A 25,446-nucleotide genomic window follows, 5' to 3' on the forward strand; every position below is an offset into this window, starting at 1 on the left:
GAGCGATTTGCAGTGTCAAATTTCCCACGGGATAATACAAGTATTTCTATTCTATTCTATATTCAGGGTCCCCCATTTTCAATTAATCATAACAGACATACAGATAGACAGTACTGCTACATCTATACATTTATGACATATCAGATTTACAAATACAGTACTGTTTGTGATACAAAGAGTTTAAAAAAAGAGAGTATATACATTTGACGAAGAAACTACACCTGAAAACTCTTGAACACACAAGACACACGCACCATGCACTGCACCTTAATTTGCACACACACTTTTACACAAGACACTTTCTGTAAAAATGTACTATTTTATCTTTTATCTCATTTTATATTTGACTTTATTGGATCTTACTACTGTCATGGAATATTATCATGTCATTATAGATCTGTGTTGAAATACATATTCTATCATACATATTCGACTAGTTTAATATAGGTCAACTAGCAGAGCTCAAAGACACTAGGGGGGCGACAGTCTGGCGGATGTTCTTAAAACTACCTCAAGGGCCAGGCGTGTATATTTTCCCCAACGGAGTTTCACTTCCGCGTTAAAATTACAGAGGTGTTCCATAAACTCACAGGAATTGTGTAAAAGTGCCCAAATAGTGAAAGAAATAGTAAAATAGTTCCCCATTAACTAACTACAGTGAAATACTTACCAGTTGGATGTCTGGCTCTTACTTAACTAACCACAGTGAAATACTTACCAGTTGGATGATCCCTCTGGCTCTTATCTTATCTAACCAGAGTGAAATATTTACCTTCTGTAGTCTGTTTATAAGTAGGGTTTCCTGCAGAGCCTCTGAAGGGAGTAGAGGTTTCCTGCAGAGGCTGGAATACTAGTTCCTCCATGTCTCTGCCTGGTACACCCCGAGGTCAACAACAAACGCTTTTCTTTTCTTATTGCAAGACTGAAATACTGTACATAATATAACGGTATGCCAAGGGTAAAGGGGCTAATACATGACTGTATATGAAAATACATTGCACATATTAAGAGTATTATGGCTTTGGGGTTTGGCAGGGGCAAGTCAGTCCAACAGGCAAGGGGTCATACACGGGTTCAGGTCCTCATACGAGAACCTACCCTGGGTAAATAAAATGTATAATAACTATATGTTATCACTAATGTTAATGTGACTAGTGATTGTGATTAGTAGCCCATGTTAGATGTCAGGATCATTTTGTTGACTGCGCGCGACAGCTGAACAGAGATGTTGAGACAGGAGTCAAAGGTGGAATTCAAGTTGGTAATAGCCAACAATGGTTTACTTCTGAAGTCTGAAGCACAAGTATGGTACAATACAGGCCTGGACCAGAGCCTCGAGTGGAGACTCACGCAAGAGTGCACCGCCGCGGATTAAGGTCCTGATCAACAGAAACAGACAAAGTTATATACGTTTGGGAATCCCATTTTGCTTATTGGTTGATGACTGATGGCAGATAGGCGGTGTCTAAAATATGGTCATGAGTCTATGTATGAAATATGCAAGCTATATGTCTCCTTTGTGTTTACTTCACTTGTGAGCTGACATCATTGCCTTGTGCCATGCACATGACATCATGCACGCATGATAAAGCGATATTCCGCTGACTCCATGTGATATATGTTCGATTACAGTGTGTCTGGCTGGCTCCAAGGGGACAGGGAGAGAGAGAGGGAGAGATGGGGTGACCGAGAGAGACAGACAGAGAGAAAGAGAGAGACAGAGTGACCGAGAGAGGGACAGACAGAGAGAAAGAGAGACAGAGAGGGTGGTAGGGAGAGACAGACAGAGAGAAAGAGATGGGGGGGGGGGGCAGCGGGAGAGGGACAGAGATAGATGGGGAGACCAAGAGACAGACAGAGAAAAAGAGAGAGACAGAGTGGTATAGGGAGAACGATACAGAGAGATGTGCATGACACCATGCCTTGTGCCATGCATATGATATCATGCAAGCATGATAGAGGATCAGGACAGGAGCTGTGCTCCTGATCGAGAGAGCCTTCAGTGACCGGTCTGTGACCTAGGGCCGAATCATATGTGTATTTGTGTGTGTGTGCTTTTTTAAATTGATGACCCTGTTTTGCGAGACTCATACCTCTTTGATATTGTCATCTGCGTGAATGAATGAATGAATGAATGAAAACTTTATTTAACAGATTGCAGAATGGGTACAATACAGTACGGCTCAATACACACAATTGTTAAGGGGATGCAGACCAGAGAAAGACGTTTGTCTGGTTTACATCAGGGTCCCCCATTTTCAATTCATAGTGACATATATGACATCATGACATTTATGGCATAGGGACATACATGACATACAGTAGTACTGTTACAATTGTGACATATACGATATGCAAATATACAGTACTGTTACCCATAGATCCTGACAGAGTATATACATATGATGGTGAGGAGACTGTACATTAGGAGGGGGAGGGTGGCGTACGTGTGGTGTCTGGTAATACTGAATATAGCCTAATTTGGCCATTGCCTTTCACCTGCCTTTAAAAGGACTGTTTTCATGACCACGTGTCTCCAATTATCCTTGGTTCTAGTTAAGAGCTACAGGTGTCTCCAACTATCTCAACTCCTATTCGAGATAGAACCCTGTGGCCGCTCGATATCCCCCAGCGAGGTGCTAAACTCGCCAAGTTCTCGAGTCAATTACTAATCCTAATCACGCTTATTTCATAGTCACTGGTTAGTTTTATCCAGTTCATATGAAATATAAGCGTAGAAGAGTTGTTAACCTCTTCGTCGTTTGTAATAAACTGAATGTCTGTTTGGGAAAACTCCTTCCATCGAATTGTCATATTCACAGTAATACTATTTAATAAGTAGTACTACTAATAATAGTGTAATATTAGCGTAATAATATTAATAATCATTTGTAAGCCCCAGACCCTCCGACCAGTTTGACAGACCCATAAACCAGTGACTTGGCCGTTTAAGCACCACAGCGTCCTGCATGCTGAAACTCCAGAGTCCCCATAAATCTGATAGGCCTGTCGGATACAGAGATACTGGTGCTCGCAAGCAAAATAGTGATATTCATTTCCATAAGATCAGGTCGAAAACAGAATTACTGAATAGTCATTTATATAACTTTAGCTAAAAGCAGTAACCAGCAATTGATTTAATCTGTATGGCTTCCAGAATATAATTATACCGTTTACCTCAGATGAACGCAGGGCGCGGCCAGCGTCTTGAAATATCGTGACAGGGCGATAAAGGAACGCAGACCACGAATTGGATAAAAGTATTCTTTCTCAAAAGGCAATGAAAACTCTCTGGTCAAAATCATCAGCCCAGTGGGTGGAGGAGGAGAGGAGAGAAGCCGCGCTCCTGTAAGCATGGACGTTTCACATTTTATACCCAAGTCTGCATCATATCAAAACTTCTTACTATTGGTCCGAAAACATAGATGTCATTCTATAACACTACCTCATGCACTACCTCATGCATACTGCACCTTATGTGACACTGTGAATAATGTGAATATTCCTCAGCTAGTCAGATAGTAAATTATATTGACCATATTGATCAAATTGTTTACACTGCCTGTGTTGTTTTTTACTACCTGTATACTGTGTTGTTTTACTACCTGTACCCCCCCCCCCTCCCCCCCATGCTGCTATGATGCCTGAATTTCCCCAAGGGGATCAATAAAGGAATATCTTATCTTATCTTATCAACCAACCAACACACGATCAGTAATTAACCACCCCTCCCTCTTCCAGTTGTTACTGTCTGTAACTAGGAAAGTAACAGATTTCTCTGTGACTGTGGAAAGCCCCTAATACATACATCAATGTCATGACGGTGCGTTTTGCACTGATCTAAGTTTTACAGTACAAAAGACAGTCCTTCATACCAGCGGCCATCAGGCTCCACAACAGTGGGCAGCGACTAGCAGCATCCAGGCCCCACAAAGAGGGGGCAGCGACTGCTACCAGACATTGACCTGGGACTTATAGGAACCCAAGGAGGACAACCTACACTACCTTAGGCATACTGCACCTTATGTGGATACTGTGATACTGTGATACTGTGAATAATGTATATTTCAGTGGATACTGTGATACTGTGAATAATGTATACTCAGTAGATAGTAAATTATAACACTACCGTATGCATAGTAAATTATAACACTACCGTATGCATACTGCACCTTATGTGACACACTGAATAATGTGAATATTTTTTTTTCAGCTAGTTAGATAGTAAATTATATTGACCAAATTGACCTAATTGTTTACACTGCCTGTGTTGTTTTTACTACCTGTACCACCACCCCCCCCCCCCTTCCCCCATGCTGCTATGATGCCTGAATTTCCCCAAGGGGATCAATAAAGGAATATCTTATCTTATCTTATATATATGTACAATACATTACTCATATACTTAAACATTGGTTTATATGTTTATACATCATACATGTAGTTGTATAATACATACATGTAGTTTAAAATGTATAATGGCTCTCCCTCTGTATTGTGATAGGAAAGGGTTACGCAGGAGGCGTGAATATTAAAGGCAACCAACTTGTGTTCAGCTTGGATTTCATTTGGGACGTGGGACGACTGCGCTTGCCTGCGCGTGGGGGCGGGGGGGGGGCGCGGCCAATCAGAGAAAAGCCGAACACAAGTTGGTTGCCTTTAATATTCACGCAACCAGGAGCGGTTCCCTTCTTCTCCCAGACGTTCAGGGTCATATACAGAGGGAGTGAGAACTCACTTGAAATCACACATTCCAACAGCCCCCCCGCATTATCAAATGGTTTTTCTATCCATACTTTAGTGTATATTTCCATAAGATATAGTACCATAAGTATTTTTCTTAAACACACCGTTTATAAGGCCATTGTCTCCTTTACTAGCAACGTCTATATATAGTTTATAGTTATGGTTATACAAGTTTACACAAGTAGGAGGAAGAATACAAAAAGTCCCGTCATAAATCACTGACTTTCAGTGCACATTTGGCGCTTATAGATCAGAGGCCTACTCGTCCTGTTATCAAGCTTATAATACATACTTATATTTAATCCTCTATATATATATATATGTTAATGCTTAATATATTACATCATACAAGTGTATCATACAAGTGACAGAGAGAGAACAGGATGTCGAAATAAAAAAGGGTGACTGTAGTTTTGTGGCACTTCAACAGTTCTCTAAAGGCTCCCTCCGGTTTATCCAGTACTGCTTTTAAGCTGACACACGGTTTGAACATTATGAGTGCTTTGCAAAATGAGATGTAATGCACTTTTGTCCATTAAACTGACATGGTATGAATGAATGAATGACCTTTATTTATAGAGCACCCTTCACAGCACGAATGCACAGGGTGCTTTACACTACAGCTTAATATAAAAACACAATAAAAACTAAATCAGAAATAAATGACAACAGACAAACAGCAGTTAAAAACAGTGAAACCAGATAGAAAAAGTAGAATAAAAGAATTTGGATAAAATCATGAGTCACTAATTAAAACAACACTATAGAACAGTAAAAGGCGCCTATGTGTGATTAAAAGCCTGCCTGAACAAATGTGTTTTTAGTTGTTTTTTAAAAGAGTTCTCAGAGGGGGCAGTTCGCAGGTCCAGGGGGAGAGCGTTCCAGAGCCTTGGTGCTGTCACCTCGAAGGCTCGATCACCCCTTGTTTTTAGCCTGGTCCTGGGGATCACTAGGAGGTACGACAATAAGATAACACAGAACTACTTTCTACTACACTGTACACAATGACTTTGATGTATTTAAGTGCAGTGATGGCTCCTTGGCTTTCCTTGTTTGATTGAAAATAGGATAAGATATTCCTTTATTGATGGAATCTGAATATATACTGAGTAAGTAAAGTATACAGTATACACAGGTACCCTAACTGGCATGATATAAGTCATACGTAGTAGTCGATGCAGTTTAGGTGGCAAGAGTCAGACACTTCGTGATCAGACATCCCTAGTAGTTCTCTGGCTGCTGGCAGTGGTCCCTGCCCACTGTTGTGGAGCCTGATGGCCGCTGGTACGAAGGACTGGCCCAGGCGGTTAGTGGCATTTCACATTTACTGTGAAAATGTATAGATCTGAAAGAGTCCACTTCACCTATGCCTTATACTAGGCTACTTGACAACTATATTCAGTAAAGACCTTTGAAATGTATATTTCCAGCTGAGACTGCATGACATTGCAACCCTTTGATTCAATCAGATTGGTGAAAGATTTAAGTCGGATGGATAATTTCAACCTCCATCCCCTGTATGCCAACACCTGATGCTACTGAAATTGTCTGGCACTCAACCAGAGTTCAAACAAGATATTCATATGCATGCCGGTGTCAATTCTCTCACCTGTTCAGCTAAATATTAAAGACACAGAAATTCTTATTGCACATGATTACTGTAATAGAAATATCAATTAACATGCTTGCATTACACGCCTAAGAATACATTGGCCTTGACACTAATAATACTGTGTCTGCCTTCGTGACATCTTGACATCCTGTGTTTATCTGACCTCGGACACGACCGCAGAGTCTGACTTCGTTATATCCTTTGCTTATGTACTATATTTGGGACCTTAATCCGTTTACAATTCTTATGACACCCCAAATAGGATAGTCTTTGTCTACCTTTGATATACTACTCAAATCTGAGTCTGCAGTCCTAAACAGGATGACACGACCCACCTTGCGACACAAAGGAGACGCTCAACCCTTTTGTGATCTCTGACAAGCAGGGACATCCTCTATGAAACTCACTGACTACAAATGTTTTACGACTCTTCAACTGTCAAGTTCACAGCTCACCCCCCTTCTCCTCAAATACACCAACTGCAGACTGGGCCACCTTCACTTCCTGAAAACACACACACACGTCTGCAACACACACACATAGACACGCACACACATGCATGTGCACGCACACACACACGCGCGCCTTGACACAGGAAGAGGAGGAGACGGAGACGGAAGACCCCAAGGATATATAAGGTTGAGAGACCAGAGTATGGTCACACTTTCTGACATTGCAACCTGTTTGTATTGTTACATTGTGTCCGGCCGTAATAAAGACGAACGAACGTATTTGTTTTGCAGTTTTCATCTTTATTTCAACAGCTCTCTTGTTATCATAGATATTTCCGTTACAGGAGATACAGACAGAGAGAAAGAGATGGGGGGGGGGGGGGGGGGCAGCGGGTGAGGGACAGAGATAGATGGGGAGACCAAGAGACAGACAGAGAAAAAGAGAGAGACAGAGTGGTATAGGGAGAACGATACAGAGAGAGACAGAGAGATGCGCATGACACCATGCCTTGTGCCATGCATATGATATCATGCAAGCATGATAGAGGATCAGGACAGGAGCTGTGCTCCTGATCGAGAGCCTTCAGTGACCGGTCTGTGACCTAGGGCCGAATCATATATGTGTATTTGTGTGTGTGTGCTTTTTAAAATTGATGACCCTGTTTTGCCAGACTCTCATACCTCTTTGATATTGTCATCTGCGTGAATGAATGAATGAAAACTTTATTTAACAGATTGCAGAATGGGTACAATACAGTACGGCTCAATACACACAATTGTTAAGGGGATGCAGACCAGAGAAAGACGTTTGTCTGGTTTACATCAGGGTCCCCCATTTTCAATTCATAGTGACATATATGACATCATGACATTTATGGCATAGGGACATACATGACATACAGGTATATAGTACTGTTACATTTGTGACATATACGATATGCAAATATACAGTACTGTTACCCATAGATCCTGACAGAGTATATACATATGGGGAGGAGACTGTACATTAGGAGGGGGAGGGTGGCGTACGTGTGGTGTCTGGTAATACTGAATATAGCCTGATTTGGCCATTGCCTTTCACCTACCTTTAAAAGGACTGTTTTCATGACCACATGTCTCCAATTATCCTTGGTTCTCTAAAGGCTCCCTCCGGTTTATCCAGTACTGCTTTTAAGCTGACACGGTTTGAACATTATGAGTGCTTTGCAAAATTAGATGTAATGCACTTTTGTCCATTAAACTGACACGGTACGACACTAAGATAACACAGAACTACTTTCTACTACACTATACACAATGACAGCATTCCTTTGATGCATTTAAGTGCAGTGATGGCTCCTTGGCTTTCCTTGTTTGATTGAAAATAGGATGATATTCCTTTATTGATGGAATCTGAATATATACTGAGTAAGTAAAGTATACAGTATACACAGGTACCCTAACTGGCATGATATAAGTCATACGTAGTAGTCGATGCAGTTTAGGTGGCAAGAGTCAGACACTTCGTGATCAGACATCCCTAGTAGTTCTCTGGCTGCTGGCAGTGGTCCCTGATGGCCGCTGGTATGAAGGACTGGCCCAGGCTGTTAGTGGCATTTCACATTTACTGTGAAAATGTATAGATCTGAAAGAGTCCACTTCACCTATGCCTTATACTAGGCTACTTGACAACTATATTCAGTAAAGACCTTTGAAATGTATATTTCCAGCTGAGACTGCATGACATTGCAACCATTTGATTCAGTCAGATTGGTGAAAGATTTAAGTCGGATGGATAATTTCAACCTCCATCCCCTGTATGCCAACACCTGATGCTACTTAAATAGTCTGGCACTCAACCAGAGTTTAAACAAGATATTCATATTCATGCCGGTGTCAATTCTCTCACCTGTTCAGCTAAATATTAAAGACACAGAAATTCTTATTGCACATGATTACATTTCTTTATTCAGCCTGATATTGGTTACACATGGAAAAATGATACTCTTAAGAGAACTACTTCCCTTTGTGGAGCTAATGATATGACAGCTACTTTATCTGAACTGAAGGGGTTGGAGCTGAACTGTTCCAAATCAACTTTAAATCCCCACTAGACAACTTCCCACATTAGCTGTCCTGCTTGCCTGTGAGTAATAAAAACAAAATAATAATAATAAAAAAAAGCATAATCACATCCGAGACCGACCTGAGGATTCTTTTTTGTCGCCTCAAAGAAAATACACCCTCCCCCCTCAGAAGTCAATGTATGTCCTCTCACTAAATTATATGGAATGTTATCAGTCAGAAATGGAATCGACAAAGACAGATTCACAGAATTCTGTTCCGAGGCTGCTACTGTAAGTGTGATGAACACCAACTCGGTCCATCATGTGTAGGATAGCAAAGAAGAATAACTAAAAACAGACTTTGAGTTTGCGGATCCTTGCCCAGTGACGATCCTCAAATATGGATATGAACAATTCCTCGATGCTTAAATAGTACAGAAGGTACATTAAGTTTACACTGTATGCTTGCAAATCGGCTTTGGAACCAGATACGTTAGGACTGACACAGATGTGATATAGACACAGAGGGAGGATCGGGGGGGAAAGGGTGTGTGGAGGGTTCTTAACACATTTAACTACTGTTGGTTTTGTTTTCTTCTTCTTTTCAGTTTCACAAAGTGCACATTTTTTATGTATATTACATTCTAACCAGTTTTAGAAATTGTTCTCATTTTCTATACAAGAATGAAAAAAAATTGTTATTTCCATTTCCTCCTCCCCCCCATTCTACCCAGAACGAACCGCCCCCCAAATCCTACTGGTGTCAACACACCACCCTGCACATCCCTCCCATCAGCTATCCATAATAGAGTAATAAAAAAGAAATCACTAATTTCATGCTGCAATTACACCAGCCGGTTTTTGTTTGTTACTTGATAAAAAGCCCCTTTTTGGCTCCTTGAATCTCTTACAGTACACCGTTACTGTGAGCGTGCATTTACAGTTAAAATATATATTAATCTATCATTAAATAATATGCCTCTTGCACGGTCTTGCATGCATTGGAGAGCATTTGGGCAAGCTGTACAAGAAGGAGAGGCGTGTGGGCGGACTTGCGCAGGATTTAGGCTCTGGGCCAGGTCCAAGGAACTCTCTTTACGTCCACCTGTAAACATTTGGGCCCTTTTTTCCTTGCAACCAGGTCAGTCCAAAAGATGGTTCTCCAGTGTGTTTTCTGAGTGAGCACTTGCTTGCTTGCTTGTGTGTGCATACGAGTGAGTATATGTGTGTGTGTGGTTCTGAACTTAGTTTCACCCAAAAAAAAGGGAGAAAAAAAAGAAAAAAAGAGATCACTGAAGTTTTGTTCCAAGCTTTCGTTGTCTGTTTCTAGAAGAAGAAGAAGAAGAAGAAGGAAAAAAAAGAAATTAGTTTCTGCTTATTGAAATAAACAAGGTACAACAATGTGGGATTGTATCAAGTATGACTGCCCCCATGTTTGAAGCCAATACAATTTCTATCTATCCCACAATGCAAAGTGTCTAGCATACTCTTTGGAACTAGAAATGATCCGTATGGCCGTGGTGCTCCTACCCTCCCACCACCTTTACTATATAAATGATCTGATTGGCCGTGGTGCTCCTACCCTCCCACCACCTTTACTATATAAATGATCTGATTGGCCGTGGTGCTCCTACCCTCCCACCCCCTTGCAGGGCTGTACGCTAAGCTTTTTCACTAGGGGCAAGGGGCAAAAAATATTTTTTAGGGGCACATTTTTAAATAACAATTTTACCATTATTTATATCGATTGTTTTTTATTTAAAAAAAAAAAGAAAAAAAAAATTATATAACATTTATTATATAAATATATATATAAATTATATAATTTTTTTTTAAATAAAATATATATATTATATAATCATACTTGTAGTTGTATTATCTGCGAGACATCGCCACCACGCAACAAGTCAAAATGCTCGCTATATGCAACCAGCTCCACTGTCTGTGTGTACTCGAGTAGCCTCCAGCTACGGCCAGGATTCTCCGGAGCTGCAGCTGGACCCTATACTGTAGCCTCCAGCTGCGGCCAGGATTCTCCGGCGCTGCAGCTGGACCCTATTGACTATATTCAGCGTGCCCTCAGCTCGAATACGCGTCGACTCAGTGTTATAAGACATTGATATCAGGAGCTATCTGAACTATTTAGTTTAATGGGACGTTTCGTTTTTAACAGTAAGCTAACGCGAGCTATCATGCACTACTAGACTTGCTGGAACATTTGTTGATATCAGGAGCTATCAGTAGCTAGCCGGCTGGCAGGCTCACCGAGGTCCCAGTGTCCCACTAGAGACTAGTGTTTACAACAGCCACGGGTGCGGGAGGGAGGAAGAGCAGCAGACGCCGCAGCTCTCTCCGTGTGTCCGAGTTCAGTTAAGTTCGGCTCACTATAGGTCGAACGCGTCGAAAATATGAAGCAATACTAACTTTACTTTTCTTCATAGCTAAATCAGACAGTCAGCCAGTCTATCAGAGTGAGTGCTCAGTCGATTGTTCCCGCTGATCATACCTGCCGAGTGCTCACTGCTCAGCTCGCGTGAGTGACGTCATCGCGTCATCATCACACGCCTTGGATCATTTAGGAGTGAAATGCGAATGCAAGGCTTGAAAGCACTACTCGCAAGCCCGCCCCCAGATAATATTTACCAATCGCAACGGCCAATTAAAGGGGCAATTCGCGATCATCTCGTTGCAGTGTACAGCCCTGCCCCCTTTACTATATAAATGATCTGATTGGCCGTGGTGCTCCTACCCTCCAACCACCTTTACCGCACAAAGAAGCAGTGGTTTAAGAAGTACACAGTTCCTTTACTAAGTAAAAGAAATACCCAGATAAAATAGGTACTTTTACGTTTTTCTTTTTACCCAGGGACAGTTTGTTTATACTTCAGAAGTATGATATTTAGACTAGGTCCCCAAAATGAATGGAAGTGAATGAGGGGCCTGACACCTGGGAGGAATGGTGGTGTAGACAGTGGAAGACGAAGACAGTGATGGTCGCTAGCTTACTTTTCTTTTTTTTTATCCACTTTTTCTCCCCATTTTCTATTTTTCTCCCATTATTTTGGATTCGTCTCGAGATTATAAACAATATTCAACCAGTTGTAAGCAATTATAGAGGTATTTTCTTCTTCTCAAAACTACACAATGCAGCTTTAATACAGCCCCCCCATTCAAAATATGAATTATGACTTGTGGTATTACAGCAATAAATATCTTACCTTGCCTCTGATCGGGTCACTGTGTACTCAAACCACAAGATGTTGGGGATCAGACTTGTATCTCGCACCAGAAAATACTCAGATATTGGCCTGTCGATAGTGAACATTAAAGTGATTAAAGACAGTCGATAGTGAACATTGAAGTGATTAAAGACAGAACGTTGCAAATGGGGGTAAAATGTGTAGTATAGCTGCATGTTTCTTCAAGAAAGACCGGGTTTCTATGATCTCACTGTAGGCTTATATTTAGTTTTTACCACTGAGAAAATGGGACAGAGAACTAAGGCCCCTTTATCGATGCATCGATAACTGCGCGAAATCGATAAGTGGCGTCACTTATTGATTTTTTTGCATGTGTAAAAAAATATATAATAAAAGTTTAATACAACAAAAAAAATAAGTATTTAACGTTAGTTCGTGTGTGTGTCGTGGGCCAACTACAGCATCGCAAAAACTAGTGAGTGCACGTGACACACAAACTAACGTTAAATAGTTATTTTTTCTTTAACAAAAAAGTATTAAAAAAAATAAAATAAAATTACACATGCAACATAATAATAAAAATAATCTATATTTATCGATAATTGTCCCAATTTATCGATTCTTCCAAATGGCATATCGTCTCAGCCTTACAGAGAACACCTGAAAATCTGCCAAAAGAAGTATGAGGCCCAGATCATTAATAAGTCCCTGGTAGCAGTGTCTTCCCTGAGAGGTGTCCTGGTTCCTTACCATGCTGCCATCTTGGGGAATAGTGGTGTAAGCACTTCTTGTGTGAAAAAGAACCAGACTATGCCGATGGTACAACCAGCCACTCCCCCGTAGAAAACCTGACTCCAGCTGTGATACAACAGGTAGACCCTGAGGATGGCACAAAACAAAATGTAAAGCTCACACATCCCTGCTATATCAATATTCTAAACATTGCCAACAGAGCTATTACTCTTAATTGACCCATCTCAATCTCAATCCCAATCCCAACCCTCTTTTCTTCAGAGTCAGAAAGGTCTTTATTGCCAAGTAGTTTACACATACAAGGAATTTGATTTGGTAGTTTGTTTTTGGTGCAACATTAACGGACAGACAATTATGGTAGAATAAAATAAAAAATAGAAGCACAATAGAATATAATAGGCCAAATATAATACAAAATAAAAATAGGCCAGGGCTGTACAATTGTGCACAATGTGGTCAAGTATATACACTAATCGGAATAAAAATAACAATACAGTGGGATGGAATATTTAGCAGGGCTGTGCAATTCTTAAAATCAGGCTTGATTCTCCTAGTGCCTGGTCACAGTTATCCTCCCTCCCTCCCCCATCCATCCATTCCTTACCTGCTGTACGAGATTGATAAGGCCGTGCCCAATAAGACGATGGACAGTATGTGTCTCCACAGCAGGTCCACACATCGTGCATTGTTAGTTTGATGCATTCTAAGACACAGGAGACAAAGTGAATTCACATTATGACACATCATTTATGCAATTCTGGAGGCAATAACAACGTCCGACGATCTCTGGATCATAATTCAGTGTAGGAAAATGATTTTGAACCAAGCACACAATGTTCTAACATTCATTGTCATAACCTCGGTGCAGGACAAAGGAAATTCTGGTCAACTATTATTATCTGCGTTTATTGAGCTACAAAAAAGATTTATAAGCTATATAAAGAATGACATCAAGGGATGTAGATTTATATTATTTATTCAATAGACGTGCATAATGCATCCCTGAAGTCGGAGTGTCGGACTAGCTTATCCATAAATACTCTTCGAAGATATACATCGGTTTCAGTCTTTCAGTTTTGAGTGAATGTTGAAGGGAGAAATTTGACTTTTTAGTTGCCTGTCCGCTGTCCAGTTCAGGACCGCGGACAGCACTGAGGCACAGCTCTGCCGTGTACTGAAACAGTTTTGATAGGATTAGTGTCTTTACTCTTGGCTACATTTGAAAAAAAAATCGTCCGGCTTAAGGGGTTAAGTGTTTAATTGATCAACTTTATGTTTCTATATTGTTTTTTTGTATTTATTATGGATTGTATTTCTCAACGTCATTGTAAATGATCCTTCGAGTTTAAATAAAGATTGATTGAAAGAATGAATGAATTTCAAGCCTTTCTTTTGCCACTGTAGATGATTGGTGGTCCGTATACGAGACTATTTTTTTTTTTTTATGTCTGATTACTTTCATCAGTATTTGTGTTTTTTGCCGGTTATGTTGGCTTAGCATTATGGGAGAAGGAGGAGGATTTCTTTCGGCGGCTGGCAGAGATCAGTGGGCGGGGTGTGGTTCACTGGAGGGAGGATTGGCATCCTGGCTGGGGGGAGGAAAGAGGCTGTGCACCCCAGCCCCTGTAACCTGCACCCCAGCCCTGTAACCTGCACCCCAGCCCCTGTAACCTGCACCCCAGCCCTGTAACCTGCACCCCAGCCCCTGTAACCTGCACCCCAGCCCTGTAACCTGCACCCCAGCCCCTGTAACCTGCACCCCAGCCCCTGTAACCTGCACCCCAGCCCCTGTAACCTGCACCCCAGCCCCTGTAACCTGCACCCCAGCTCCTGTAACCTGCACCCCAGCCCCTGGTACCATAAGTCTGCCACCGTGTCAAGCCTCCCTCATAGGTGTTTTCAAGTTCAAAGACTTTCTTTTGCTGCCTGGCTTGAGAAATTATCTGGGGTAATAAGGCCTGGGATGCCCCTTCCACCCCAATCACATCATGGGTACCGAACACGGTACTTTTAAGGGTAACGAGTCTAACGACTGAAGGTATTCGACACTAATTAAATTAATCTAATTCGGCCTTATAAAGATTCATTGTTCCTTAAAGCGTCTATGGATGAATCTCGCCCATGGGAAATGTACCGAGAAACACCTTATCTGTTGCGATAGGACTGCAGGTGCATTATAGTGCCTCAAGGCATGAGAACATTCTTAAAGCGTATCTTCTCCAACCAGAACAGACTGGATCTCAGGGACGTTTCGACTGGGTGAGGTTGAACTCAAGTAACGCAACACATGACAAACAAAAACGCTACTGCCTTTTTGGCGTGAACAACCATCACCTCATCACTTTATTGACCAGTCACCTAGCAGTACGTATCAAAAGTGAAACTACTTCATCATGGGAGGAGTTTTACGTATATAAAATGTTCTGTCAATCACTGCTCATCATTCCATCTGCACTGCATTCCACTTGCGGTGGAATCCTTTACCCGTGTGACTAGAATAAATTATCCTTTGTTATATTCTGAAATCTGACTTGGGTCTCAATCCTTATAATTATATCAACTTTTATTTAAAAAATCTGTTCAGAAATGGGTCCAGGTATACCGTGCGCCAAAAAGAAAAGGTCTCCAAAATCCATTTCCTCATCCACGGCCGTTATAAAAGTTATTACAGAGTTAAAAACAGAAAAAAGGCACCGTTGGGTACCGATACCGAATTCCAGGAATTGGTACAGGTATCGGTTCAAATGTGAATGGGAGCCACCCCCCCCCCCCCACACTGTAAGAGGAATTAAACTCACCTTAAATAAAGGAAAAGGAAGAAGTAAACAACAAAGAACCAGATGAGCTGGGAGTGACTGGAGGGCATCCCATAATCTGAGGTCAGGGAGGAATGAGCCCCTGCAAAAGAAAGACAGCGGTTAAACAAACATGTTATACATTATGCTATACAGGGCTTTCCCTAAACAATGGTATAGGGGCGCCGCGCCACTATAACAACACGTCAGCACCACCATGTGTGTAAAGATATATTATACATTTTTTGGCAGTGAAAGCTTGGGGCCAGCTTAGAAACAGACGCACTATATTGTTTAATTGTCTAAATGATTGTTGCTCTGTCCTATTGTGTGTGTGCATGTGTTTTCATGTTCAACGTTTAAACTATTGTGCAACCTTATACACTGTACTTAAATAAATAACTTATTTGGATGTTGCCCTTGTGTTTGCTATTTTATTGAAATTCTGTTTTTAAGTGGCAGGAAATGACAGCAAATGGCTTTCTATAAAGCAAATCTTTGTTGCCTCCCGAACCACCCCCTATGTCCCACTCGCATCATCCTGGGGAATGCCCTGCTATACATTAATTATAGTTACAGGTCCCCGGTATATTGGTAGGTAGCCTATTTCATGCATAAAGATTAGTATAGAAAAACCGTTAACAGAGCTTGAAACTAGGGCTGGGCGATACGGCCTCTAAATTAGATCACGATACACAATGTATATCGCAATATTTTGACATTTCCTCAGTCTAAAGCACTTTAAAAAAATGCTTGATTTAACACTTTGATGCATACAGTCACACCAATATGATGATTCTAATAGTCCCTGCAACATGTCTGCATTAAACCATCGATGCTTTCAAAAATAATTAAATGAACGTTTATAAAAATCTAAGAGTAGTCTACTGACACACTAATACAGAAAACAATTTATTAACATCCAAGACCATTTATATAAAAACTCTTGGGCGCCTAAGACTTTTGCACAGTACTGCGTTTTCTATCCACTTTAGCCATAAATACACACATATTGTACACTGTACATACACACACACTGACACTACTATTATCAGCAATGTTATAACATCCTACTGTAAAGGACATAACACTGTAAAGGTGTGTGCATCATGTGTACTAAATATATATATTTACTTTTTTTTTAATTGCATGAAAGATTATGAAGTATTCTCTTATGCCGCTTTTCCACTGCTTGGTACCTACTCTACTCGCTTTTGTTAGTTTTCCACTGCATGTAGTAAATTAAATTAAATGTTTATATCATCAACTATCCAGTTAGTATTTATAGTGTAACGCTTGGCTATTTAAATCATTGAACGTAGAGAGAGAGAGCGAGAGAGATACAATTGCAATAAAGTTATTGTAAAATCTATTTGAGGGTTTTCAAAAAAGGGAATTCTGTCTTGATGCCAAGTCGCTGACTCTAGTAGATCTCAAGCCCAGCCGGGTGTCAATCTAGGCCATGGGGTCCCATGTGGCATGGGTTATAAACCAAAACTAGCATGTGCCTGAGTGAGCACTCACACATGCACGCACACAAAGCAGTGCTTGTAACTTTCCTCACCTGCACATGGGCGTGGCTCCCTAAGAATGTGCTTCAGCAGCCAATTCACCCCTTCATTGAGGATGAGCCCACCAAAGAAGGAGATCTTTGAGGAGGAAGAGGTCACGATTAACCCACGTTTATTTTCAGAACACGGTAAACAACACAAATCAGCCTGCTTGATCGCTCCGAAGTCATGAGATGATGAGATCAATCTCCAAACCAGAATAATATGATTGAGAAAAGCATCATGCAAAGAAAGAATAAAACTGGAGGATGACTGCCTGGTTAGGTTATACATTATTTGTCTATCATGCTAACTGAGCATTTGATTTACATAACGTACCGTGTGCAGTTCCCGTTTGAACACTATGAGGGTAACAAACCCCACAAGAATGGCTATGGGCAGGAGACTAATGTAGGCAAGCGCTTCTCCTGTCAGATCATCTACAAACAAACCCCAAGAAGACAACTTAATGTTAGGACACATCAGATCACGTTACACACACCCTTACAAACGAGTTTCACCTCAACCAAACACAAGCATTTCCTGGGGGGAGTTACAGATGCAAGCTTAATGCATGCAGATCTAGTGATCCTTAATTCTGTGTTTTTATCAAATCCTGTACAGTAGCAAACTGTTGTAGGGAAAGAGCCATATAGGCCTGCCCATAATAGGATTCATAACATCCGAAGTACACTGATGATGATAATGGTTAAGCTGCATACCATCTTGTCAGACCAAAAAGTTATCGAATCGAGCATTCAATCTGAACCGCCTCGTAATAACAATAAGCATAACATTTGGTCCAGAGCGACAATGATGAGCATTAAGCTGCTACTAGCTCATCTATGTCCTGAGCTAATGTGCTAACAAAACATGGATAGTAGCCAGGAAATATAGCTAGCTATGTTAATTTTTTTGATCCATTAATATTATCCATCTCCACGTGCATCAACTAAGATATTTTAAAACGCACTGAATGCATTCAATCTTTAATGTTTTACTTTCTTTCTATACATTGATAAACCACTCATTTCGTTAACAGGAATTGAGCTAGCAGGCTGGCTAGCCATCATTGTGTGGACTTAGCCTAACTGTAGCGAGAACACACACACGCACATATCCACGATATTATTATTAAACCCACGGCCGTAAACAGAACTAATGGAGCTATAGATGAAGACGTTTTACTTCACATACCCTCAGGGAACTCGACGTGTGTTAGAGATATTGACCGCCATCGAGGTGGTGCCGAGCACTGCTCCTCTTCCGACGCCATCTTTACCCGGACACGGCCGGGCGGTCGCAATGAAACGCCCCCAAGACGCGTATCCACCAATAGTGAGCGGGGTTCTCCCGTGTCAGCCAATCCTAGTTAGTGAGGAAATTATTGAATGAATATTTTTTTCAAAATCAGAATGAAGTCCGAAGGAGAAATTTTGCAATAAAAATCCCTACCTCATTTTTGCATTTAATTTAAAAAAAACTTTATTGTTTGCATTTTGTACTTTAGTTTGTATATTGTATATTTTGTAGTGTTTGGCCTTTTGAACTTTTTACTGTATGAAGCACAATCTCAGGGGGCTCATAGAGCCTCATACTCATACAGAATGAATGAATGAAAACTTTATTTAACAGATTGCAGAATGGGTACAATACAGTACGGCTCAATACAATGTAATAAAAAAAGTCAACCAACAAACTCGATTCTTGTCCCGGATCTCCTCTCTGGTAAACAAGAATACCCTGAAGACTCTGGCAGGAGCACTCATTCAAGGGTACTACGACTATGCTTGGACCTCATGGTACCAAAGCACCTCAAAGGCACTAAAAAACAAATTACAAACATCTCAAAACAAACTAGTCAGACTACTGCTTGACCTTACTCCTAGAACCCACCTCACCCCTGCCCACTTTGACAACCTAGGATGGCTTAGAGTAGACGACAGAGTACAGCAACTTGCAATGGGCCTGGTCTACAAGATACACTACACCACTAAGGTACCCATGTACATGACCCAACGTTACTACAGGCGAAATAATATCCGCATTGTGGGACTGGATGAATCAGTAAATTGCACAGACGACAGCTTTCCAACAGTGTTAGTAGATATTTTAGGTAATAACACCCTTCCCACAGCGCCGACAGTGGACCAATGTTACAGAGTCGGTACACGAGGCCAAAGAGTTAACGGTCCGAGAGTTATCATTGTTACCCTGCGCAAGACGGTAATAAGAGACGCCATCATTAGAGGAGCGCGCAATCAAAGGGGGAAACTGAAATATGGTGAAAATTCAATATCTATCTACGAAGATCTATGTAAGGAGGCCATCGCTCAGCGTTTCCCCTACAAGGATGTGATGCAGAGAATGTTTAAGAGTGGTCTCAGGCCAATCCTATAACTACCCGGCACTATTATCGATCTTGGGAAAAGACGGTATTAGGCAGAGAATACGCACGCCTAAAGCCGCCGAAGATTACATGAAGCAACATGGATCTTGTCCCGCCGGGCAGGACGCAACACTGGCTCAGAACAGATAAGCCTATTCTTCTCTCTCTCTTTCTCTTTGTATTTTAGTAATTTTATTAGAATGACTTTACCACGGCTCAACAAAAGTATCAGATGATATGCACGCTGACAACAATAAGGCACAAGATGTTTAATATGGCTTGTAAGGCATTATATTTACAGTCTTCTGGTCTCTGTGGAGACAATAATCCAACGTTGTAATTATGAACATTCTGGAACATTCTGGGCTCCTCTCTCGACTGCTCAGGGACACAAAGGAATATCCCGGAAAATACTAGTAGGTCATGACCCCTGGGTAGGAAGATCATTCTGGAACATAACAGCAGTGTTTACATATTTACTAGTATTCTACAACCTTCTAGAATATAATGCACCCCTTCAACGAAGGCCTGTAAATTTAACATTAACATCCGGTGTGAATAAGCATAGGATCCAAGGACTGAAGTTTAATTAGGCTTTAATAAGGCTTTAAAAAAAATAAAAAAAGACATTAGCCACATCTAAATGTATAAGCACGACAAGGTTATTCTAATATTTTAAATAATTACTCCACTGATTTAGAGATTTGCACAATGTAGCTCTAAAAGTCTCTGTTTTTCTCTTTTTTCTCTTTACTCAATTTTATTTGATCTATTTTTCTCTGATGAGTTTTATTTTAGTTTATTTTATTTATCTCCACTCTTTTCCTTTTTTCTGATGTTTCCTACATAAGTTAGTAGAAGGTTCAAATGAATATATCAATGAAGGTATATATTTCATTTTTCACACTATTGTTAGTACATTAATGGGAAGGCGCAAGACCAAAAGCGACATTCTATTGAATTAGAATGAAAGTTTTAGATCCTATGGCAATTTAGCATAGGAAAAGTAGGATTACAAAGCTCAATTTGGGTAATCCGGTGGCCTAAGGGAGGGAGTCATACGCGTAGGATGTGTCTATGGGACACAATCCTGTACGACTCTCGGTGGGAGGGGGGGAAAGGGGATTTTTATTTGTATATATGTATGTTTTTAAGCTCGGCTCTCAACAGGACCTCACTAGTTGGATGTATATCTATTGTTGCCTCGCACTCCAGAAGCATTACCAACAACTACACAACAACATGTATAGATTATGGCTAGTTTGAATATAATGATCTGGAACACTGGGGGAATAAATAACCAACACAAACGCAAAAGCGTGCTCACACTGATGAAAAAAGAACAGGTGGACGTTGCTCTGCTAAGCGAAACGCACATTCTAGAGAAAGACATAGATACGTTAGCGGACAACACATATCATAATATTAGTCACTCTTCTTTTGGTACGAGAACTCTGGGTGTAGCCATAGTCGTTAGACGGAAGTTGAATATTGAATTAAAGGGAGTATGGTCTGATGTAGATGGTCGGATAACTATAGCTAAGATTGTACACAAGAACAGGAAAATAGCGTTGGTAGCGGTATACGCCCCAAATTTGTAAGTGGGTTTCTTCACTACACTAACCAAAGCAATGTTAGACCTTCCCGATTACTCATTTATAATAGGTGCGGATTTTAATGCCATTTGGAATCCAAGGATGGACAAATCTTACCTCGCCTTTTCCAGCGAACAAAAGAATGAATCTAATGCATTAAAGGATTGGTCGAAGATTACAGGTGTAAATGACTTATGGCGATCACTTAACCCCACAACCCGAAAGTACTCTTGTCGATCTGCGAGACATAACACATTATCCAGAATAGATTATGTCTTTGCATCCCCGAGACTATTTGATAACTATGAAGTGGAAATGATACCCAATGCATTATCAGATCACTGTTATTTACTCCTAAAAGGAACATTTGGTATACTATCTTCCCGAGCCCCAAGATGGCGATTTAACTCGATGCTGCTTAATAACAAGGAATTCATTACACAACTCAAAGAAGCTCTTACAGTATTCCTACGGGAGAATGCAAACTCGGTGCAAGACCCCAGAATAATATGGATGTCGGTAAAGGGAACGATCAAGGATTTCACTGATAGCTTTTCCTCCAAAATGCGCAAGAATCGATGCACAAAACTGGCTGAACTGGAAACGCTTTACTCAACGTTATTTAATTCTTTACAATACAACAACTCAACTGGACTAGAAAATCAAGTTAAGGTACTAAAAAAAGAGATCAATGCCATATACAGACAACAATCGGAAATACAAATACGTAGCACAAGACAACAGCAGTACTCCCAAGGTTCTAAACCTAGTCACCTATTAGCCATGCGATTAAGATGCAAAATTTGCAGATATAACTACCATTAGAGCACAACAAGTACTTGAAACAGACCCTGAAAAAATAAACGTGACATTCAAAGAATTCTACTCCAACTTATATAAATCAGAAACGACCTTCGATCAAAACAAAATGGACACATATCTTAATCAAATTATTCTCCCTAAACTTTCAGAGGATGACGCTAAACAGTTAGAAACACCGATCACACTAGAGGAACTCAAGAAGGCCATATCCGAAATGCAAAGTGGTAAGGCTCCTGGAAGAGACGGTATCCCACCAGAAATGTACCTCTCTTGTTGGGACATAATTGGACCCTTATTACTAAATATGATCTTATACTCAGTCAAGGAGGGGAACTTCCATAAGAACGACAATATTGCACTCATAACAGTCCTTCTCAAAAAAGACAAAGACCCCACCGAGTGCGGTAGTTACAGACCCTTAAGCCTCCTCGGAACCGATATCAAACTGTACTCTAAGGTATTAGCCATCAGATTACAAAAGCATATGACGTCTTTAGTTCATCCGGACCAAACTGGCTTCATAAGAGGCCGCCTGATCACTGATAACATAAGACGATTACTGCACGTACTAGATGCCGACAAGGACGACACCATACCTAAGGCGATGCTGTCCCTGGATGCAATGAAAGCTTTTGACAGGCTGGAATGGTCGTATCTATGGGCAGTATTAGAGAAGATGGGGTTAGATAAAGGTTTCATTGATATGATTAAAGTAGTATACAAAGACGGTACCATCGGCCATGATTACAACAGGTATAATCACCTCCGGAATCTTTCCGGTATCACGCTCAGCTAGACAGGGTTGCCCTCTTAGTCCCGGACTATTCGATCTATCATTAGAACCTTTAGCACAATATATAAGACAATCCCAATCCATAGAACCAATCGTAATCAAGGGCACACAACATAAAATTAGTTTATATGCGGATGACGTAATACTGTTCATGCAAAACCCAAACACCACACTGCCTCATCTGCTCAAGTTGATTGAGAACTTTGGAGATTTATCGGGATTCAAGATAAATTGGCCGAAGTCGGCTTTCCTTCCACTTAACGCCCCTGCAAAAAAAGATATAACCCTCCCAGGAGAGATACCTATGGTAAAACATTTTAGATGTTTGGGAGTGGAAATATTCCCCACCATAAGACAAACGGTGAAGCACAATTACACAAAAATCCAAAACAAAATCAAAGACGACCTTGATAGGTGGGCAAAACTTAAAAACTCAGTACAGGCACGGATATCAATAGTTAAGATGGACGTACTACCTAGAATCAACTTCTTCAGCTCAATGCTACCGTTACCCCCTCCAGAGGGTTACTGGAAAAAATTACACTCCTCCACATACAAATTTATTTGGAATAACAAACCACCACGTATAAAAAGATCCACCGCACAGAGAAATAAAGCAGACGGTGGCATGGCATTTCCAGATTTTTTCCACTATTTTAAGGCGTACACATTAAGAAAATTAGAAGAAAACATAGTACTGTAGCCCCACATAGACTGAAGGACATAGCATGCATACACTAAACTATTAAGCATTGCAAACGTAAATTTGGCCCCATAATTACTCATGCAATCCGGATATGGCGTGAAACACAAAAAAAATATCCTAACCCACATAAATGGCACAATCATACTCCCTTATTCAATAACAATGCACTCTTGATTGGAAAACGACCTATAAGATTCCCTATATGGGAAAAGCAAGGCATACACTCATTAGAGGATGTTTTTAACAAACAGGGTTTTTGTAGTTATGAAGAAATACGGAAAAAATGTAATCTCACCAAGTCCACACATCTTTTTTACATACAGTTATTGTTATGTTTGAAGACTCAAGGTGTTCCATTAAAGAAACCAATTGAACACCACAGATACCACAAATTCTTCTATGAAAGAGAGACATCAAGAGGTTTTGTTTCAGATTTTTATCATCAATTACTAACGTCCTCATATGAAACCCTCCACCTAGACTCCGTCTGGAGGAGGGATATACCAGACCTGGAAAGTGATTTTGATTGGCAAGAAGCCTGGGCAAATGTTCGACTCACATCAAGGAACCCGGACCATCAACAAATCAATCTTAACTATATTCACAGGACATACTTGACTCCTATAAGACTGAAAAAAATGGGTCTTATACAAGACTCCAAATGCTCCTTATGTACAAATGGGGACAAGGGGACATTTATGCACATGTACTGGGACTGCCCACCAGTTAAGATATTCTGGAAAGAGGTGACCCAGCAGCAATTATCAAATCTCTTAACTTGGAATATACCTGTACACCCCTCTGTATTACTGCTGAATGATGTTTTTGAGTGTGCAGTACATCCACAGCTAAAGAGATTGGTTTTATCGGGTATCACAGTGGCTAAAAAGCTGATAGCATCACGATGGTTCCAACCGGAAAAAATTTGCCGAAAGGTCTGGATTATTACATATCTCGATGTGATCTATCAAGAAATATCTACAGCAAGAATTTTGGGTCTCAATGAATCCAAAATGACATTGTGGTTAGAAGTGGTGGAGAAAATAAAAGCTAGCATATAATGGTAATGTCTGGTTAGGAGCGAGGGAAAATGGATGGATTATCCAATGGGGGGTCCGGGAGGGGGGGGGGGGGGGTACGAGCTAGAGCATATGTGAGTAGGTTTTTAGATAACAGGTATTAAGGGTATATCCTATATAAGACAATTAACTAAAATGTGATTTCATTGGATGTGCACTGTCAACTAATGCTTGTATATCTTATCGTGTGTTGTCATGTTTGTTTATGTGTTTGTTTAAAAAAATAATAAAAAAATAAAATACAAAAAAGATACACTACACAACTAAGGTACCCATGTACATGTCAAAATACTTCCCAAAGGTCAGTGAATACCACGACCACAACACCAGAGGGAGTTCCACAAATCATGTTAAACCCAGATTCGGCTCAAACAAGGGACTAAACACGTTTCGCAATTATGCACATCAATGTGGAACGCCCTACCCAAAGCTGTAAAGGAATGTGAATCACTACCCACTTTCAAAAACACTCAAAGAACACCTACGGGAGACTGCAATTCGAAACTGGCCCCTACAAATGTCCTAACCCAGTTGTACAGTAAATGACCAAGTATGGCGTTGTCAGTATTCCAATGTACAGTGTACAGTGCCCCCCCCCCCCCCCCCCCCCAATGTACAGCCCACCTACCCAACCTCCTCCAATGTACAGTTTCTACGTCAAATGTATATACACTCTTTTTCTGGACACTTTTTGTATCACAAACAGTACTGTATTTGCAAATCTGGTATGTCATAAATGTATAGATGTAGCAGTACTGTCTATCTGTATGTCGTGTGTGTCATATATGTTATGATGAATTGAAAATGGGGGACCCTGATGTAAACAAGACGAAAGTCTTTCTCTGGTCTGCATCCCGTTAACAATTGTATGTATTGAGCTGTACTGTACTGTACCCATTCTGCAATCTG

The 25,446-nt window shown here is 40.7% G+C and overlaps 1 protein-coding gene across 1 annotated transcript; it reads right to left on the minus strand.

Moving 5' to 3' along the window:
* Positions 1–8,740: 8,740 nt before the first annotated feature.
* dolpp1 (dolichyldiphosphatase 1) lies at positions 8,741–18,443 on the minus strand. The gene is made up of 8 exons (XM_084324689.1): positions 18,351–18,443; positions 17,493–17,593; positions 17,168–17,252; positions 15,607–15,706; positions 13,413–13,511; positions 12,806–12,934; positions 12,074–12,163; positions 8,741–10,181 (listed from the first exon to the last, which is right to left on the minus strand). The coding sequence occupies exons 1-8, from the start codon at positions 18,427–18,429 to the stop codon at positions 10,145–10,147; spliced, it is 720 nt and encodes a 239-aa protein (XP_084180815.1). The 5' UTR covers positions 18,430–18,443; the 3' UTR covers positions 8,741–10,144.
* Between the last annotated feature and the right edge of the window lie 7,003 nt (positions 18,444–25,446).

Source organism: Notolepis coatsorum (assembly GCF_963971535.1).
Source record: "Notolepis coatsorum genome assembly, chromosome: 11".
NCBI classification, from domain to species: Eukaryota; Metazoa; Chordata; class Actinopteri; order Aulopiformes; family Paralepididae; genus Notolepis; species Notolepis coatsorum.

Bases quoted from the DNA above. Each gene is read 5' to 3' on its own strand.
- dolpp1 (XM_084324689.1), bottom strand. From the start codon at position 18,429: ATGGCGTCGGAAGAGGAGCAGTGCTCGGCACCACCTCGATGGCGGTCA. The intron at 15,707-17,167 runs GTGAGGAAAGTT...TTTCTTTTGCAG, and splicing joins GGAGCCACGCCCATGTGCAG to GGGCTCATTCCTCCCTGACC. The intron at 10,182-12,073 runs GTAAGATATTTA...TTCTTCTTCTAG, and splicing joins GTGACCCGATCAGAGGCAAG to AAACAGACAACGAAAGCTTG.